General features: G+C 37.2%; 1 protein-coding gene across 1 annotated transcript in view; it reads left to right on the top strand.

Annotated features, from left to right (window-relative positions):
* Window positions 1-17970, top strand: part of kcnk9 (potassium channel, subfamily K, member 9) — a 45786-nt gene extending 27816 nt beyond the window's left edge. Inside the window, exon 2 of the mRNA XM_084423039.1 lies at window positions 14126-17970. Within this exon, the coding sequence (XP_084279165.1) occupies window positions 14126-15054 (929 nt within the window). The 3' untranslated portion in view covers window positions 15055-17970. The remainder of the gene's footprint in view (window positions 1-14125) is intronic.
* Window positions 17971-20645: the final 2675 nt, after the last annotated feature.

Genomic DNA, 20645 nt, shown 5'->3' with positions numbered 1-20645 from the left:
AGGGGATCTGAATATACAGTTCCACGACGAGGCAGAGAAACAACCCCTGAGGGGTTGACGGAGGCCGGGACGGTGATGGACAACAAACTGGGTCTGGACGGTGCCCTGGGCCTTTCAGCTGACGGTGCTGTCCTCGCCAAAGTAAGACCACTCCAAATACAAGCACTGACCAAACAGAGACAGACTCTATTCTTTCAAACTGTTAATCATGCCAAAGTGGTTTGGGATCCTACGGTAAAACCTAAATGTATTTTGAGAGGTCATTTAAACATCCGAAGCTTATTTCCCAAGAGAGATGAGATCAGGATATTGTTGTCAAGAGTCCAATATTGATTTTCTCTGTATTAGTGAAACATGGCTACATGATAAAATTCCAACCAGCATAATTGATGTTCCGGGGTATACATGTTTTAGAAGGGACAGAACTGTGGGCAGGGGTGGGGGTGACTCGAAGGGACATTGATTTGGAACTATTTAAAGGTCTGCGTAACCAAGTCGTAAGAGAACTCAGAATGTCCAAATCAAATTATTACATTCAAGCTCTATCAGAGGCCAAAGGGAATGGCAAAATAATTTGGAAGCATCTAAACAACCTACTAAATCCAAAGGGTACCGCCACCCGAAATAAATATGAACTTAGAAAGGGTGAAAACATCATTACTGATAGTGCACAAGTTGCAGAAGAATTCAATAAATGTTTAATTCAATCTGTTAATAACCTTGCATCAAGTTTTCCAAGCAGGAACGATATACTGTAGGCCTAACAACAATAGACCTGCTTGAAGATCAAGATAACTCATTTCAGCTCAGGGAGGTTGATCAGACAGCTGCTCTGAAAGTTATACAGGACCTAAACACCACCTTCTCAAAAGATATTCATAATCTCGACACAGCTCTTCTTAAAAAATATAGTAGCATTTTGGTCCAGCCTCTCACTAATCTTATTAATATTTCCATTAAATCTGGGCAATTCCCAGATGGGTGGAAACATGCTTTGGTAACACCTCTTTTTAAATCTGGAGATGATAAAATGTCTTGAAATTACAGACCTATTAGTCTTCCTGGAGAAGATTGTCTCAGACTGATGCACTATCTCGAGAGAAACCATTATCTGAGTTCTCTGCCATTTGGGTTCAGGCACAACCATTCTACTGAATCTGCTGTTTGTTTATTAACCGAAAATATCAAACAATCACTTGACAAGGGAAATGTAGTTGGCGCAGTATTTCTAGATCTAAAAAAAGGCATTTGATACAGTAAATCACAAGACCTTAATTTCCAAATTAGCTAAGTTCAATTTATCTAAACAGTCATTGTTGTGGTTTGAATCAACAAAAATGTGTCATAATTAATAATGTGAGATCCACCCTTCTCAAAATTGAAACAGGGATCCCTCAGGGCACTATCTTGGGACCTATACTTTTCAGTCTCCACATGAATGATTTGCCAGATGTATGTCCAGATATAGGTCTGCAGATGTATGCAGATGACACAGTGGTGTATGCATCTGGTAATACCTGTATTTCTGTGGCTGATAAACTAAATGCCAACTTAGACAAAAAAATCATCTTGGCTGGCCTCATTTTGCTTAATTTTAAACACTAAAAAAACTAACTCTGTCTGCTTTTCCATGAAAAAAACTACCTTTAACACAACTATTGAATGTACAAATGAATGGGGAGCTTATTGAACAAGTACCTGAAGTGAAGTATCTGGGAATAATTATAGACTATCAGTTGAATTTTAAAAGTCATATCAAGAAAATCAGTAAAACCATTAAGGCCAACCTGGGCTGTTTTATGATGATAAGAAACTGCTTGACTCTTGACTGTGCTTTTATTTTTTCGAAATTCTATGATTTTCTCACATATATCGTATTGCTTAACCACATGGTCCCAAGCTCACCAGTCATTAGTTAAGTCTATAGAGTGTCTTTATAACTGAAAATCCTGGACAAGAAGAGAATAAGGTACGATCATTGCCATTACCATCATAGCAAGTATAAGATTTTAAGTTTTGCTAATTCTATCTCCCTGCACTTTGTTAAATTGGTCAAATGCCTAAATAACACTGCTCGCCCACCACTTTGCAAAACAATAACAAGACAGCAAAGTGTTACCAGACCCACCACCCGAGCAGCGTTAAAAGGCAATTGTAGTATCCTTTTCCATAGAACATCATTTGCCCAAACTGCCTTTTCAGTAAAATGGGCGAAATAATGGAATTTTCTACCAGACCCCTTGAAATGTATTCCAACATTACCCACCTTCAAAAGAATACCAAATTGTGACTAATTCAGGAACAATTTGTTTTGTTTTTTTGTTGTTGTTGTTGCTCTTTTCATTAATGTTAGTCTGTATTTTTATCTAAAAGCCCTACTAGGGACAAGTGTTGTGAATTAGCTTTAGCTAAAAACACTATGATACATGCATCAGATGACTGTTTAAGTTTATCTGTTTTTTGTATCTGTCCCTATCTAAATAAACTAAAAAAATAATAACAGTGTCTCAAACTGTGCTCAGATTTGTCTGCAATGTAACACTTTATTTCAATGGTCCATTCTACTAAGTTACTTTGCAACTTCATGTCAACTAACTCTCATTACAGCATTGGTAGACTGTTAGGTCAGGGTTCGGGTTAGTAGAATAAGTTGACGTGTAGTTGCAAAGTTACTTATAATAAGTAGAATGTCAGTTGGAGGACCATAAATTAAAGTGTTAACCGATCTTAAGCAGACATAATTTCGTTCTTTAGGTTTTCAATGTATTGATACAAAACATTTATAGTACATGGGTGATAACTGATGCTCTGGATTTATATATCTATTCAAAGAGCGCCATCTTTTAGAAAAGAACCGCCCTCTCCACTTGCACATGCGCAACACTCTACCTGCTCCCGAGAGCGAACGCCTATTAAACGTGTGCGAGAGAGCATGCACGAGCCCAGTTCTCCTCGTGCATGCTCTGTTTACAATTTGCTGTCTGCATCGCTCATACATGCTTACTTGCAAGCACGTACGACGGCCTTACGTAAACATATCACCAGAATGATTGACAATTAGGAGGACCAATAGTCTTGATGATCCACCCGGAAAAAGAAAATCCTCCACTATACCTTTAAGTTCTATCATAACAACTCTCAGAAGAGTTTAGCATATGGATATGACAATGTTAATGTATTTGGTCTTGACGGATTAGATCTGCTCTTACAGATCTCAAGTACAGAGACTTGCTACTGCAAATACACACACGACACGCTGTTGTGAGCATGTAAGACACACTGCTGCTGCTGCTGCACAAATAGCATAAGTGAAATTACAGTAGCAAATCTACACAGGTGGAGCTGGGGAAGGTGGAGGGTTTCAGAGGAACTTTGAAAGTGTGCTGCAAACTGCAGATGCAACAGGAACCAATCAGCTTGTGCCCTGTAGTTAACAATATAACTGTCAGCAGGTTACCCATCAGCCTGGGCCATCTAGAGTTTTATGACAGAACTTGGTACATATCTTTATTTTTAGCTGTTTTAGCTTCTTTCAAAGCTCATGGCTAATTTTAAAACATTTCATCCAAGTCATCTTGAGGCCACTTTGTAAGTTTGAGAACCACTACACTACAGCATAAGACCAGCACCCTTACGGTGTTGTGTTCCGGTGTGTATCGTGTCGTGTGTGGTTGTAGTGATCCGTAATGGCCACCCTCCTCTTGCTGACGCTCTGTCAGAGTAAAGCGCTCTTGTGTGCCACACACTGACCTTTAGGTAATGAGTCATTGTGCTGTGTGTACTCTGTAATCTAGTGCTTCCAGCATCTCCACTACTGTCTGTGTGCTGTGCGATCTGCACTTAGCTTCTGCTGGACGCCGCTCCATCTGTTTATCTGGAAAGAGGGAGTCAAACATTAAACCACTCAGGGACAGATTTTTATCTGAACAATGGATATTCACAAATATCAGTGACTATGTGTTTTAAAAAGCACTTTTGAAAGTTGAGCGATGGTTAAAGTAGAGCAGAATAGAGTACAATCGAATGGAAAAATGTATACAAAAGAGTGGGTATGTATTATTGGAAGGATATTAATGTAGTTAAACTGATTTTAAAATATTAATTTATTGAGCTGAACTGAATGGAATTTGTTTGGTACATTTGGCTGTTTTTGTGATTATAAGAGTGCTGGAATAGAACTGATTTAAACCATGATTTAAAATTGATTAATAAAATATACATATAAGTGGAATTGAACTAAAACTGGGCTAAAATAAGTGAAGTTAAGTTTAATTAAATTGTTTCGAGTGGCACGTTTGGCTATGTTGATTTAATGGAATGGAATAGAATTCAATTGAAACAGCTGTTCTGAATAGACTTGCATTGGATCTGTTTGGGTTGCACTTTTGGTTGTTTTTCTAGATTTTAAGGTTTCCTTGCTTGCTTAAAGCGCTCACTTGCAAACACTCAGACATCTACGCTGCACATTTATTTTCAAGAGGGAATCACTCTACATGGACGCATACCAACGCAAAAACACCCGCAGACACATCCACAAACGAGAGTCGGCTAACTTTTAATTGCTTTTGGTGGCTTTGACAATGCACAAACACTATAGGACTGACAGCAGTGTGTGGGACATCATATGATTCTCTGAAAGGCACAGCAGGTGCGTTCAAACAGCGGGAATCTGATGAGAAATTTGACGCTTCAGTCCTCTGAGGGACTACATCTAAAAGGGTGATTGAGTTCATTAAATCACATGGCAGGATGACATTTGTGTGTATGTGTGAGAAAGTGAGTGTGTGTTTATGCGAAAATTCATTCATGCGTGTGCGATAAAGAGTGTGTGTTTGTGTCCAGATGCAGTCAAGCATTTGTGTGTGAGCAAATGCATCCATGCATGTGTGTCAGAAAGACTTGTGTGTGTGTGTGTGTGCGTGCAAGAGTGTGTCTATATGCATAGTTTTGTGTGTGTGTTTGTTGATGCAGCAACGTTCTACTTAGGAACAAAATGGTGGACCTGGTGTAGATTTAAAGATAGGTATTAGTATGCAACAATACCAAACTTTTTGGGATGTTTGGATAGATGCTGAAATGTACAATATGGACAGATAAAATGTATTCTTTTTATGATCATTTTAAGTTTTTTGGCTTATTTTATAGTCATTGTTATATGAAACAAATTTTTGTCACCTTTTGAAGTGAATTTAATTGGAGTTAAAATGATTTTAAAATATACATTCATTTGAATTGAACTGAACTGAATGGAATTTGTTTGGGTGGCACATTTGGCTATTTTTATGATGGAATAGAACTGATTTAAAACTTGATTTAGAAATAATTAATTAATTTATACATAAATTAAATTGAACTAAAACCTCACAAACACAGCATATTGATAAAATGCCTTTTGTGTCACACACCAAAATATATTACATAAAGAAATGGTTAAACAATTAAATATTATTCATTTTTGAAGTTCTCAACGTGTATTCTTCTTCAACATTATGTAATTCTTTGAAACGAGTTTGCACCAGAAGTCACACTGAACAGAATTGAATGTCCTCATTTCTAATTAAGTCAACTGCTTTCAATAAATGTGATTTATCATACAGTAAATGCAACAGAATCAGTAATTCAGTATTAGATTAAATAATGGTTTGTGAACATTTGTATGTCTGTAAAGTTGCTGATACGCGAATAATTTAATAATTAGAGCTGTCAATACATCAATATGGTATATGTTTCAGTGTCTTTACAAAAGTAGAATCACTCTTTATACAAAGGAGATCATGTTTAATAATCAAACTCTACTGTATGTTTTACTGTAAGAATCCACTTTGTCTTTGATATTTCTCATAAATCTGACCATAATAATAGATTCATTTTGGTTTTAGAGGAAACTGAAACTCTAGAGGAGATGCATTTGAGATTTCTATGGACTTTAGATGTAGACTCCATTTGCTCTTCATCTCATTGCTGTCTAGGAGAATCAATCGAGATATTAAAGAGATCTAATCTGTGATTTTCATTGCTGTTTGTTCAGTATGATGGAGTGAGATGCTGATTCAGTCCCTGTGCTTCTCTAATATGTTCTTCTCTTCGGGGACAAACTGTGACTGTCATTGATTCTGCTTGGCTCTGATTGGCCAGTGTAACGCCTCGTCATTGGGGACAGGACATGCCCTTCACTTATTGGTTAATATGAAGCCCATGGCAATGGAAATGGTTTCATATATGTTAAAAGTGTCAGTCCTCCTTGTTTGTGGACTGGGCCATGATTGGGACAGTTTTGTAGTGTGGTGCCTTAAACTCCCCTCTTTACCATAGTATGCCCATTTATAGGACAATCTAAGTAGTAAACCTGCACATTCACTCGTTTTCCTGTTTTCATCTGAGGCATATAAGAGAGGCAGAATTTAAGAATTTAATAAATCCTCACTTGACACTCTCATTACTCTTTTCTCCATATATATATATATGGTATAATTGATATTACTGATTTTTAAATACAAATTCAAATTTCATTTTTTTTTTTATGACAGCAATGGATAATATGAATATACCTGTAGTGTTATTTTACTATTATCTATATCATAAATATTATAGTATTTATTAATACTTTGAATTAGGTTTTGTGTTGTGTTATGTGCTTTTGTCATTCTTCTTTATAGTTCTGTTTATATTTTATTTTTATTTCAGTCTTCGTTTTAGTCATTTTAGTACTTGGCCTAAACTTATTTTATTCCCAAGGCTACATTTGTAATTTTCATTTAAGATTTATAAGTTTGTTTTTCATCTAATATTTATATTTTATTTCTGCTTTTTTAACTGTGCAAACTCCTTACCCTCAACCTAGCCCTCAGAAAACTTTTGGGATTTTTACATCCCCCCCCCTCCCGAATATTAGAATATTGCCATCTGTGTGGGAACATTTGTCCCCATAACGCAAGGTTTACCTGGACCGCACACACACACACACACACACCTGTGACTGTATAACCGGGTTTGTGTTCTGCTGAACGAATGGCTCTGTTGCTGCAGTGATGAAATAATGAGATTATCATATCAGAAAAAGCATTATGTCGTCTATCCAGAGCTGACGAATAAACGTTTATCGGGATCATCAAAATGATGCTTGCTTCAGGGAATAAAAAAACAGAGGCTGTGAGAAATCTATGTTGTACTGTGGCACAGAGTACTGAATTAACATTCGTTTTAATGCAGAACCAATATGACCGGACCAGTGATACCTCTAAAAATACATGCGCATTGTTGGTTGCTTTCCACCTATTATATTTAGCCAGTTTTGTAGTAAAAATGTCAGGGTTAGGCCTTAAAAATCTCATCTTCACAGCAACATGAGTTAAATGACAATCTGATAGGTTAACCCGTGCATCCACTCAGTGTGAATAACAGCAATGACTCAGCTGTTGTTGTTGTGATGTGATTGTGAATATTATTGCATCAATTATTCAAATCTGCCAATAATGATTTAGTGTAATTACTGCACGGGTTATAAAAGTGTCAAAGCTCAATATTAATTAGCACTTGCGTAATGCAGGCGACTGAGACGGATCACAGATGCTCAGGCTTATGAAGGTGATTTTATTGCTCTACGTACCTCGCAGGAGTTTGTTAAAAACTTTCAAACTTGCATTCTTATACCACTGCAGATAGTGCCTGGTCGAAATGCATTTGGTAAACGTTCGGCTTGAAAATCCCGATGACTCCTGAATGCTTCAATGTGGTTTATTTTTGAATCTGAATTCACAGTTTCCCATGCGTTCCTCCCATTAGCGCAGTCTGTGTCGTAGCGAGAAAGACCACACGCAGTATATGACTAAGCTCATCAACAGCAAGAACTGGAACGAAAACCCATCCGTGTAAAAGATCAACCCACTGCCACAGATAGCGATAAAAACGCTTTTAAATTCTCATGGTATCAAAGCTCTGCAAGGCTCTGCATTGACAGTAAATAAACCACCTACGTGCATCAGCTCTAATCTCCTCACATCCCACTCAAGAGCTCTCGCTAAAGCAAGCGTTCATCTTCAGAAAGAGGAGGTGGAACGCCGCTGAGGTGAACAGGGAATCACGCAGATTGAATACTATGTGTTTGTCGCTTGCTGAATCAATATTACCACGTACAGTTGAAAATCTCTACGCTGTAATCACAGAGTTTGCGTTTCTGACACCAGGGCTTGCGTAGTCTTGCGTAACCAGACCTTTGACCTGGCAAAAGGTCTGGTCCACATTGCAGCTCATTTTGCGCCAAAAATACCGACTTGGCCTGACATGTAAAGAGATCAATTCGTTTGGTTTTGTTTTTACGTGCTAGTCATTCAGAAGATTAGTCAGCTAGCTGGCGGGTCAGCGTTTATCTTATGTAAATGACTCACGGCATGTCTTTGCTGTTTTTGGCTGCATTGACAGTGAGTGTGTGGGAGGAGAGAGAGAGAGAGATGCAGGTGAGAAACCAAAGCTTCTGGCGTGTGTTGTCACGAACGCTGTAAAACAGTGATGTCTCGCTCGCTTCAACTTTTTGAAAGATGTCTCTTACGCGGTTTCCACAAAATATGAAGCAGCACAACGGTTTTCAACGTTGATAATAATCAGAAATGTCTCTTGAGCACATCAGCATATTAGAATGATTTCTGAAGGATCATGTGACACTGAAGACAGGATATCATTCATTCAAATATATAGAAAACTGTTATTTTATATTAATTATAATAACATTTCACAATATAATTGGTTTTATTGTAATTTTGTTGAAATTAATAGGCTACAGTATTGGTCAGTAGGAGAGACTTCTTTCAAAAGCTTAAAATATGAATTATTCCACACTTTTGAACTGGGTGTTAGTGATTTGCATTTTTTTTTATCTTTAACACTCTAAAGTAACTCAGATGTGTGCAGCTCTGGCATTCGCAGAGTACGTTGAATGCAAAGTGCTCTAGGTTCGATTCATTTTACTTTTATGTAATTCCAAATCGATTTCCCGATATTATGCTAAATTAATGTCAAACTAATGAAGTATAATGAATAAACATACTCCAGCAGAGTATAATTCCTGCTGGAACACTAGTCAACACAGACCCAACTAGTGGCAGAACTAGTTGACGTTAATATATGAATAGTTTTTAATATATGACATATAATAATTTTATAGAGTGACTGTATAGAGTTTTTGGGGTCTGTCAGATTTGTTTTATGTTTTTGAAAGAAGTCTCTTCTGCTCATTAAGGCTGGATTTATTTGATCAAACAGTCATATTGTGAAATATTATTACAATTTAAAATCTGTTCTATTGTATTATATTTAAAAATGTAATTCATTCCTGTGATCAAAGCTGAATATTCAGCATCATTACTCCAGTCTTCAGTGTCACGTGATCCTTCAGAAATCATTCTAATATGCTGATTTTCTGCTCAATAAACTTTTCTTATTATTATCAATGTTGAAAACAGTTGTGCTGCTTAATAGTTTTGTGGAAACCATCAGTTTTTTTTTTCAGGTTTTTTTAGGATTCATTAATTTGAAATAGAAATCTGTTGATCAATTCAATGCATCCGTGCAGATATATATATATATATATATATATTTTTTTTTTTTTTTATGGAAAAGGGATGTCTAAAGCAAAAAACCTTCTTCAAAATGTACATTTGACTGAGCTTTCGAAAAGTATGCTCTTTAAAATTAAATTATCGACAGCTCCACAATATATTCCATCATTAAAATGCAGCTGTATTGAATCTTGTCTTCAGATATCAGTCATATATGCTGCCAATTCTATCCAAGTGCACTTTCACCTTTCAACCTATATTGAGCCCAGCAACATTTTTTTTTTCCAATATTCCACCACAGCTGAGTGATAACATGTAATTTACACACCATATTTCCATTAAGCGCCTGTGTGTGCGCACATGAGGTCAAAAGAGCAACTCCAACACAATAAGTACCCAGTGAAAAAGAAAAGAAAGCTCTCCCTGGTGCCGCTTGCAAATCGAATCGATCAGGCTCGACTTCTATAAATAGAATCCATAACCATACGCTCGAGTGGGCAGGCGGCCTTCAGGGAAACTGGGAGATCAATCCTTACAAGTCCAAAAGATCAGTAAAAGCCAGTTAAGTTCATACAAGTGCTCTGCAGGAGTTGAGCCGCGTGGCCGTTTTGTGTTGCGGTAATGAATGCATGTGTTTGTGGGTGTTGAGCACTGTGGCGTGGGCCGTCCAGTGGGTGTTCAGAAGGTTTTCAAGAGGCTATATGTCAATGCCATGCATTCTCATTAAATCTGCTGCTATTTCTGTAGTGACACAAATTAAGAACAATTCTCTTTTTTTAGTTGAATAGTTGCATTAGGTATTTTATATATTGTGTATCCTCTATATTTTAAAAACATCCATCCATCCATCCTTCCACCCTCATGATTGCGAGTGTGATATTACTTAGTTAATATTGAGTAACTTCACTTTTAGACAAAACATTTTAGTACTTCAAAAATAAACAGAATCACAGCAGTTTGTTTTCTCTGAGCAACACACACAGTAGTGGCATTCCTGACTGAATATGTGGTTTTCACTGAATCTGTGAAGTGAATGATTCAATGACTCACTCGTAAAGACTTTCATTAGTTCCTGAATGAATCAATGTTTTTGAATAATTCAGTTAAGGGTATGAATCATTGACTCACTAATAAAGACAGTGGCTGCATCCGAAGTTGCATACTCTCTTGACTAGGTACTTATTTTGAATAAGTAATTACTTCACGACCGCTAAAAAAAGTGTGTGTATGTGTTCGTCATGTTGTCATTATCATGTGACCTACCAGCGTCAGTTATGCCGCTTCACTTACATTCATAAATCCTCTCCCGTGGCCTCATTGGATAGTAAAGTGTCCATCGTATGCACACTTCAGAATCTCGGCAGAAGTAGTAGGTCATCCATTTTTGCCTACTGTTTTATGAGTACTGTAGATTTCGGACATACTTCTGTCACATACAGTTTTTCACCAACTATATTGTAGGGAAGTATGCGATTTTGGATGCAGCCAGCAACTTGTTTTGTTTTGTTTTGTTTTGAATGGTTCAGTGCATAATTAATTAACTCATTTTTTTTTTCTCATAAATACAATACGAACCTCTTAAATGAATTCATTCGTGAGACTGCAGAGTCAGAGAAAAACACAAGTCTGTTGTTACTACATGGTGGACTCCAAAAAACATGTGAATCTTAAGTCTACTGTAATATAACTGTTTTTTGTTTTTGTTTTTTATATCTTGATTTCTGCAATGTTTGAATGGGAATTAATGGGAAAATATGTTAGTTTTTTTGCCTGCAGATCAGCTAACTGCTGAAGCTTACCAGCCAAACAGTAAACACCTGTAAACAGCTCAAAAGAGATAGAAGCGGCTCAGGCTTTTTTTTGCATCTTTTTTTTTGCCAATCAGAAAATGCTCTTTGCTTGTCAATATTTTTGCAATGTTCTGGTGGGTGTGGTCTTATAAAAGGGCTTTTGATTAAAGGAACCGGGTTAAGTCTAGTGTAAATTAGCAAAATGTGTGAAATTGCTTACAGCAACTTTATAAGCAAGCCTGTTAAAAACCACTTTAAACCATAATGTTTGAGCTAGTATCACTTCAACACGTACGCAACTGTAACTAAAGCTCTTTGAACGATATCTTCTCAGTGCTAATGAAAGAAGGAAGATGCTTGTCTTGGCAGAGTAAGGTGGGATGTAATACATTTTTACTGTAGTCTTGTCACTTATTTTCTTGCTCATCAGCAAAGACTGTATTAGGAAGGCTCAATGTGAGTCAGCGAATTTAGTCTTTTTACTCCCCGATAAAGTCTAATTAAGCTAAAAGCTTTACTGGCTCCACTATCCTTTCTTCTTCTTTTTCTTTTCTAAACCTGTAACGCCTACCTTCCTGTCTCGCCCTAAGAAGCGGGCCAAGGGGGCAAGAGAGGAAACCTGGCACTAATTGGACACCCCCTGTAATCTCTGAGCCCAGAATAAGATGAAAGAGACACCTGGTTTGCGTGACCTATACTCAGTGTTTTGGCTAAGATGGTGTGTGAGTCAGCTCACATTTTCTGCCCGAGTGTGTTTGCAGGCGAAGCCAACATTTGAGAAACTTTCGGTTCTTGGAAATTGACTGATTGGCTTCTTGGAATTTGGTGAAGATGATAGAAGTTGGCCAGTTAGCAGAGTAGAATTAGATTAAAGTATGAAATCACACCATGTTGCTACTTTCTGCTTGCCAATATGCAATACAAATTTTTTTTTTTTTTTTTTTTTTTTTTTTTTTTTTGTGCTTTTGAAAGCAGTTTCTTTAGTCAACTTTACTACTTTGTAATTTAGCTAATGCTTTTTACCCAAATTGGCATACAGCACAGTTATCCTAGGGGAAATCCGTCTAGAACAACTTGGGAAAGTTTCTTTAATGTTTTTTGTAGCACCTTAGGTACAACAAACCATTGTTTGCTGCTAGTTGCTACTATTGTTAAACCACTGTTGCTATAGTTTATGATTCTTTGGAGATGATAATGTTACACTGTAAAAAAGTCATTTTAATGTAATTTAAGTTGAAATTACTTAAACATCCAAGTTGATTGTACTTAAAATTGAAGGCATTTTTTACAGTGTATGAGCAATTTGGACTCTGGAATCATTAAAGCACCAGTATGTAAATGGTTTTCTAGTTAACTATAATATTCAAAAAGCTCTTCAGTAGCACCTGTTGTGAAATGAAATGAACATGTGTCCATTAATATGCAAATTAGCCCGGTCTTCTCTCACTCACACCAGCTCAGAGATCCACTCGTTGATGTGACTGGTTACAAGGTAGTTTGTGACGTCAGAAACACCAGCGATTTCAAACCACGTCTTTTTTTTCCACTACAGTTTTAAGGAGAAAATATTAAGCAGTGGTGTTGACTTATGAATTTGCGCATGGTTTGTCTTAAAGCATAGACATATAAACAACATTAAAAGCTTGATTTTCACCACAGGGGGACTTTAATATTTTAAGTGATGTTGATGTGCACTTTTTTGGTGGCAGCTCATGCACCGTACATTTTTCTAATTTGTTCAGTTTACTTAATTCAATTGTGCAAACTCATTGCCTTACCGGTAATTTAATTAAGCATAACTCAATTGCATCAAGTTCTTCTTACTTAATCCATTTAAGTTTTGTCAACTGAATTCTATGTGATCTGAGGAAGTGTACTCCCAGAGTGCATTGCGGCATGAATAAATTAATGGCTTTGTTTTACTATTTTTGACTTTATTTTACCATTACAATTTTATTTGCTATCGTTATTGGGGTTATACCGATAAGACACAGCAAATAAAATTGTAATGGTCTAATTAATTAAATTAATAAATAAAATAAAAACAATTACCATTGTTGTGGTTTGCATGCTGAATGATGAAGTCTGTGTGTGTGACTCAAGCAAAATTGCAAGATATTGTCACAAATATAGAGGGATTATATCAACCCAATTAAAAGTTTATGCCATAAAATGTTAAAAGATCATTATTATGCATGATATATAATTAGGTTATATATCATTAATACATTCATTCAAAACATGGAAACAATTTAAGTATAAATATATATAATATTTATTACTTCACTTCCTTTGAAATCAAATAACTGTGATTTCATTTTGCATCACTGGATCAACTGGAAGAGAATTACAATAATATAAATGAAGTTCCAGGTACCCAACCAAAGGGAACACTAATCACAATAATGGTGAGAAATATTAGGAAATCAACATGAATTTATGAAGTCAACTTATGTGATGTTCTTCCAAAATGTTTAGTTGTATTGACAAAAAAATAGTACTCAAACCAGTCAAGTAATGTTTACTTGTTTTTTCTGAGTAACGAAGGCATAGTATGCAAACAGTACAGATTACTAAATAGTTTTAAGTAAGTTCAACAAATGATTGGACATTAAGTAAATTTAACTAAAAAGTCTTAATAAGAACAACTGTTAGATTTTACAGTGTGCGGGGTTCACAGTCACACCTGCAACATTTGGTTACCAGCCCAGATTTTTAAGCATCAGCATTCTCAGCACACTCAGTTTTGTTGTTGATCTGATCACTTCTCTCTCCGGTCTCCAGGTTATGGTCACGCGGCTCCGGGCACGGATGCAGGAAAGGCGTTCTGCATGTTTTATGCTGTGCTGGGGATTCCGCTCACGCTGGTGATGTTTCAAAGCCTCGGTGAGAGGATGAACACCTTCGTCAAGTACCTGCTGAAGCGCATCAAAAAGTGCTGCGGGATGCGCATTACGGACGTCTCCATGGAGAACATGGTGACCATGGGGTTTTTCTCCTGCATGGGAACGCTCTGCATCGGCGCGGCAGCTTTCTCCCACTACGAGGACTGGAGTTTCTTTCAGTCCTATTATTATTGTTTCATAACACTCACCACCATCGGGTTTGGGGATTTTGTGGCCCTGCAGAAGAACAAAGCCTTGCAGAGAAAACCCGTCTACGTGGCGTTCAGCTTCATGTACATCCTAGTGGGGTTGACGGTCATCGGGGCCTTTCTCAACCTGGTGGTACTACGTTTCCTGACCATGAACAGCGAGGACGAGCGACGGGACGCCGAGGAGAGAGCTTCCCTGGCGGGCAACCGCAGTAGCATGATCATCCACATCCAGGAGGACACGCTCCAGAGGAATCGACGGAGACGAGAGCAGCAGCAGCACCGCTTCAGGCCAGAGGTCACCGATCTCCAGTCCGTCTGCTCCTGCATGCACTACCATTCGCATGAGTTCGGGAGTTCTGTCGGTCTCGGGTTGGGAATGGGAGGAGGAGGAGGGGGAGGAGGCGGCGGCGCGTTTCCGCACCAGAACTCGTTCGGCTCTCAGTTGAGCCCCCATCAGTACCATCACTACCACTCGACGGTGTCCTATCGCATTGAGGAGATCTCGCCGAGCACGTTGAAAAACAGCTTCCTTCCCTCCCCCATCAGCTCCGTCTCACCCGGGCTCCACAGCTTCACAGAAAACCACCGGCTCATGAGACGACGCAAGTCCATCTGAGGAGCGACGGCGCCCGGTAACTCATCGCCGAACACACATATCCAATGCTGCTGCTCTACCAAACCTCATTCCTGCACTTTTTTCGACATTCCCTGGCCCTTGCGAGATGACGTTGGATCACGCGAGCAGGACGCTTGAAAGTTTGATGGATATATAAGAAATTTGTAAAAAAGCATGAAGCATGGATATCTATTTTTGCAGAAAACTTCACCTGGGCCTTCTTTGCCCTTTTGAGCAGCACCTGAGTGGGTTTGGATAAAATAATACCATCCTGATATCTTATCAGACGATTTGTGTTTTGAATAATACAAAGGGAGAGATATATATAATTTTTTAAGGAACATGTGAAAATGTGTTTTATCAAACGGTGAGCAGCCTCTGGTTCTTTCTTAAGATACAAGTGCCACACCAACGAAGAGGAAATAACGATAAAACTGATTTGAAAAGGACTACACAGTATCAGGTATTGTTTTCTATAAGCAATTCTATTTAAGAAGAATAAGACATTGATTCACATCATGCCAAAATATTGTTGCCAACCATAGCATGTTGTATTAGTTGTTTGATGTGCGTCATCATTTCCGTTAACTTTTTTTTTCTTTTTTTCTTTTTTTTCCCCCGTTTTTGTTAGTTTAATTTCAATCAAAAGTTTTCTGTAAATTATACATGTGTGTAGAGACTTTCCAAGTGCGTTATATTTCGAGGTGACAGACGAGAGACAGCAAAAGTCGGTCCTGAGAGGAGAATAATTGCATGTGCTTTGTTCAAACTGGTATGCGTATACTGTTACGAGGCGAAGCGATGCGATAGCTACTTTAGCTCTGGATTCAATATAAAAAGCTAATAACCCTTTTAAAAGTATTGTGAACAACTGACTCCAAAACATCCACTAAAACTGGGCCTCACAATGGGAACGTTACGGCATCGCAAATGATTGTTTTTCATCGGGATTTATATAAAAAACAGCACGTTGACTCGACTATTATTCCATTGTGAACAATCAATGTATAATGTATGCTTACCCTAGCAATGATTGCTTTCCTCTCAACCATTTATTTGAATGAGACTTATTTAAATGCATCAATAAAGACAGTTATTTATGTATTTTACACTTTGATGATGTCTTGAGAAGGATGCCCCGCAAATCAGATGGTACCTCATAGGCCTAAAATTGCTCTGACGTTGATTGAAAAACATAGTGCACCTCTTTTAGGTGAGAATGTAATCAACAGTTCTCCTTCTCTGCTTGTGCTAGGGATTGCTTTTGTTCACTAGCCGAATTGCATCTCTGATATAACAGCAATCATGTCACTTTCCAATTTGAAACTAAATCTTTTACTGGGTCTAACTGTTTCCTGAATATAATATATAAGTACCTGCGTCACAGTTAGGATCATCCAATAAACCAGAGTTGGAGTCAAGACCAAACCCTACAAGACCCAGACCATGACTTGACCCCTCGAGGCCCAGATCCAGACCAGTACCTCTTCAAGTATGAGTTTGTCCAGTTTAATGAACTGAAATGGAGAAGATGCTGAATTTATCACATCATTCACTTTGTACAGTGGCTAAATAGCCATTCAAAGCCATTGAAATGTTGCTTATTTTCTATAATCATAGATGCCTTGTTGAATTTGGCTGAGTATCACCTTTTAGTAGGAGGCCCTAAACTAAGACCAAAACCGGACTTAGAGTAATGCGACTCAGGCCACGTTTATGTGGTTTTGTTGGGTCTCAAGATCAAGACTCCATCTCTGACAATAACTAACATCACAAATACTGGCTAGTAAGAATTTGTGAAAGTGACATGTGAAGGCCAAGTATGGTAACCCATTTTTACATTTAACCCATCGAAGTTAGTGAACACACATCAAGAGTAGTGAGTAGTCAACACACACACACTGCAAAACCGTGGACACACACACACACACACCCGGAGCAGTGGGCAGCCACTCACTCCGGCGCCCGGGGAGCGATTGGGGGTTAGATGCCTTGTTCAAGGGCATCTCAGTCATTTCCTGCCGGTATTGAGAATTGAGCCCGACCTTCGGGTTACCAGTCTGACTCTCTAGCCATTAGGCCACAACTGGGTATAGAATGGGTATAGCAGTTTGGTTGGATTAACGGTTCCATTACTTGTCAATTTCTTTTTGTGCATTTTCTTGATTTCAGTTTCATTTCACCACCTCATTTTCAATTGAGAGTTAGTCTCTAATTTTACCTCTGTGAAGCAAATAAATCAGAAGCAGTCAGGATGGTTAGTTTTTATCAAAAATCCAGGATTCTTGGGCAGGCGACTGGCAATAGTTTAGGTGAAATGTGACACATAAAGCATGAATTGGTTATTTAAAAAAAAGCCTTTTGGTGGTAAGTGACTTTCGGCTTGGAACCCTGTTGATGTTTTCTTGGAAAAATAAATCTTGAATAATTGTCTTGATGTGGATCACTGAGGTATGGAAAGCCCAAAGTGCCCGCCAAAGTAATTCGGTTTCAGACAAGACTAATTAATGAGAGAAATTCCAGAGGGACTCCGTTGCTCCCATGCACTCTTTTAGTCAATTTCCGAGTCTGCCAGCGGGAAGCGTTTCCAGGCTCAAACAGTGCACCCTTCTAATACCAATCAACTTGACGTCTGACATTCTGGATTTCACAGCATATGTTGCAGCACTCATGTAAATTTATGTAAATCGCTACCATTTTATAATATTGTACAGTGCATATATTGTAAGTAGTTATATCCTTGACAAATTAAAAAGGCATATTTTAAACTCAGATGCATTCCCATTTTTACAGCATTCAGCATACTGTATATGTGCCTTGAAGGGGTATCTTTCAAATGTGGAGTTTGTATTTCATTAAGGCACATACTCAAATTCATATTCAGATATAGAGGCAAACAAATGAAAACACTTTGTCAAAAAAAAAAAAAAAGCTCCCCCATGTATCCATATGGGAAAAAGTTAAATCAAATAAAACCAAAGCAACTAATCCTCATAAATGCCGCCGCCGCCACACAAACATATATTTTAACGTAAACACTGTCTGAAATACGTTCTCCGTATCACTAGCACAACAACAACAACAAAAAGCATTGTTTTCCACTTTTTATGGTTGTCACATTAACCTATGTATGTACATGATGGTTTCTGGGGTAAGGACAGAGTAATATGTATTTTACATTAATAAATTGTTCTTGCATACTATATATAATAGCCTGATGACAATTACTCAGACAGATAAGCTTGTATGTATGAAATGGATGAAATGTAATAACTTTATGACTGGCAACATATCTACTGCTATGGGTGGGCATTGACATAAATAAAATGTGTATCAAAACAGTTCTGTTTACTTAAATAAAATAAATAATAAACCGCAAATTTCTTCTTGATATTATTATAGGGGTGATAGGAGTTAATATGATGATATAGCAACTAGCCCTGGTCTCCCCTATACAGTATATAATTTAATTGACAATATATGTTTTTGTTTTTGTTTGTTTGTCTGTCAGCAGAGAAACAAACAATTGTTGTGACCATCTCTTTTTCATTTGTTTACTCTCAGCTACTATATTTTTATCTTATGCTAGAGGAATATTGCATTGTTAAATCAGTCTGTCCACCCACAGCAGTGTGATTCACTCTGCCGTATAAATATGATTATTCACAATAATCATCACGTTGCTCTATATTCATTTCTACAGTGATCTCTTTCGGCAATAGAATCCATTATTGAGGGATCTTTAAAGATCCCGCTACATCAAATAATCTGTGTGACCCTCTCTGACTAAAGAAGGGAATCTGTCATGATACGGATTCAAGTCCGGACTGTCAGAACAACATATTGTTTTGCCTTTATTGGGAAAACTTGCAATGGGCATTTCAATTTGTTTGTTTGTCTTATTTGTTGTGTGTGCATGACATAGTGTGGCCGGCTGACCTCTTGACCACATGACTGGGGTGAATTAAAAATTTGAATTAAAAAAATTTCAACTTCCTCCTTCTCTTGCCGAGTGCTCTCTGATTGGCAGTTTCTGTATCACATGACAATCTGCATAAACACACATTCATTGGTTTTATTGGTGACAGAAACTTCAACTTATTATAAATATAAAAATCTTTACTGTAAATACACACATTTGTTTAAAAACAGCTAGCTTAAAGAATAGATTAGCATCAGTGTTACTTTAGTTTAATTGAATACTAGTTTTTATTCAGATTCACATTTTATACTATTCGTATTCATTTTAATTGTAATGTTTTAGTCATTTTATTGAGTTTGTGTCACTTTTTTAGTTTTTAAAACGTCTATAGTTTTTTATTGATTTCAACGCTGTAAAAAAAAGTTGCTGCCTTACATTTTTAAGTACAATCAACTTGGATGTTTAAGTCATTTCAACTTAAATTACATTTAACTGACTTTAACTCTTTATTTTAGTTGAATCTTGTATAACTTATAAAAAAAGTTTAAACTTATTTTGATGAGTTAAAGCAATGTTAAAACATATGTTGTCATAACTTATTAATCATTTATTTTTTTAACAGTGACATTTTTATTTTAGTTATTTTAGTACAAGCTACAAACAGAAATATCAGTTGGCTGAAACAAATTTTTTTTTTTTTACGTTTATTTTATTTAAAGTAACGATTCTTTATGTTTTTTTAGTTAACTAATAACCCCGACTCCATAGATGCACTTACTTGTATACTTGCACTGACTAACACAATCAGCATTCACATCTGTGCACATGACTTTTTGACAGCTACTGTTTGCAAATAACCATGTTGCCAAAGTCTTTTTCTGTTTCCAGTTTCCTGTGTTGCCGTAAGTGCTGTCAATAAGCGTGCAGAGCATGCTTTCTCTCTGGGCCCAAAATTAGTCCGTTTTCTCAGTACATGATGGGAGGTGAAAGGTGCTGGATCACACCACACAATCCTTCCCACCTTATCTCTCACATCAGGATCTCTTCAGCAGCTGTAGAAAGGCTTGTAGGCGTCATTTGCGTGCCATTTAAACTTTAACAACAGGCAATAGATCAAGCGCAGTGACGTTTATTGCTGCTTACTGTATAGTCATTCTGCTGTAGTTGCTTTGCAATGTAAACATACTACTAAATACTACTCTTTTGGCGTTTTTCACATGGGAGTATTCGATTTCGGACGCAGCGTTAGTTTATATATACAAATAGTTTATGCATCTTTCTTTAAACAAAGTCATCAGGAACAAGTTTAAAATGTATAATGTTTAATGTAAACAAAATCATATAAACCTTTCCTACTGAATAAACCATCTTTAACTAGCCTATAAGGTTTTAAGATGGGAGACTAGCTAAACCAGGCTGAAACACGAGCTAACCCATCTTAAACCAACTAAACTGAGCAAAGTCTAGGCTAATTTAAGTCATTAAGTGTTAACACATCGTGATTTAGTTAATAATTCAGACTGTACTGGCAACAAACTTTGAGATTAACATCACAAAAGCAAGGAACTCCTAATAATCTCTGGTTAAAAATGCTAATGCTAAAACACTTTCAGTTTATAAGTGCGAAACGTTTTAAGCCAAGGTCTAACGCTGCATAAGATTCAAAACG

Source organism: Rutilus rutilus, assembly GCF_951802725.1.
Source record: "Rutilus rutilus genome assembly, chromosome: 11".
In the NCBI taxonomy this organism is placed as follows: Eukaryota; Metazoa; Chordata; class Actinopteri; order Cypriniformes; family Leuciscidae; genus Rutilus; species Rutilus rutilus.
This window is presented reverse-complemented; position numbering and strand designations above follow the sequence as displayed.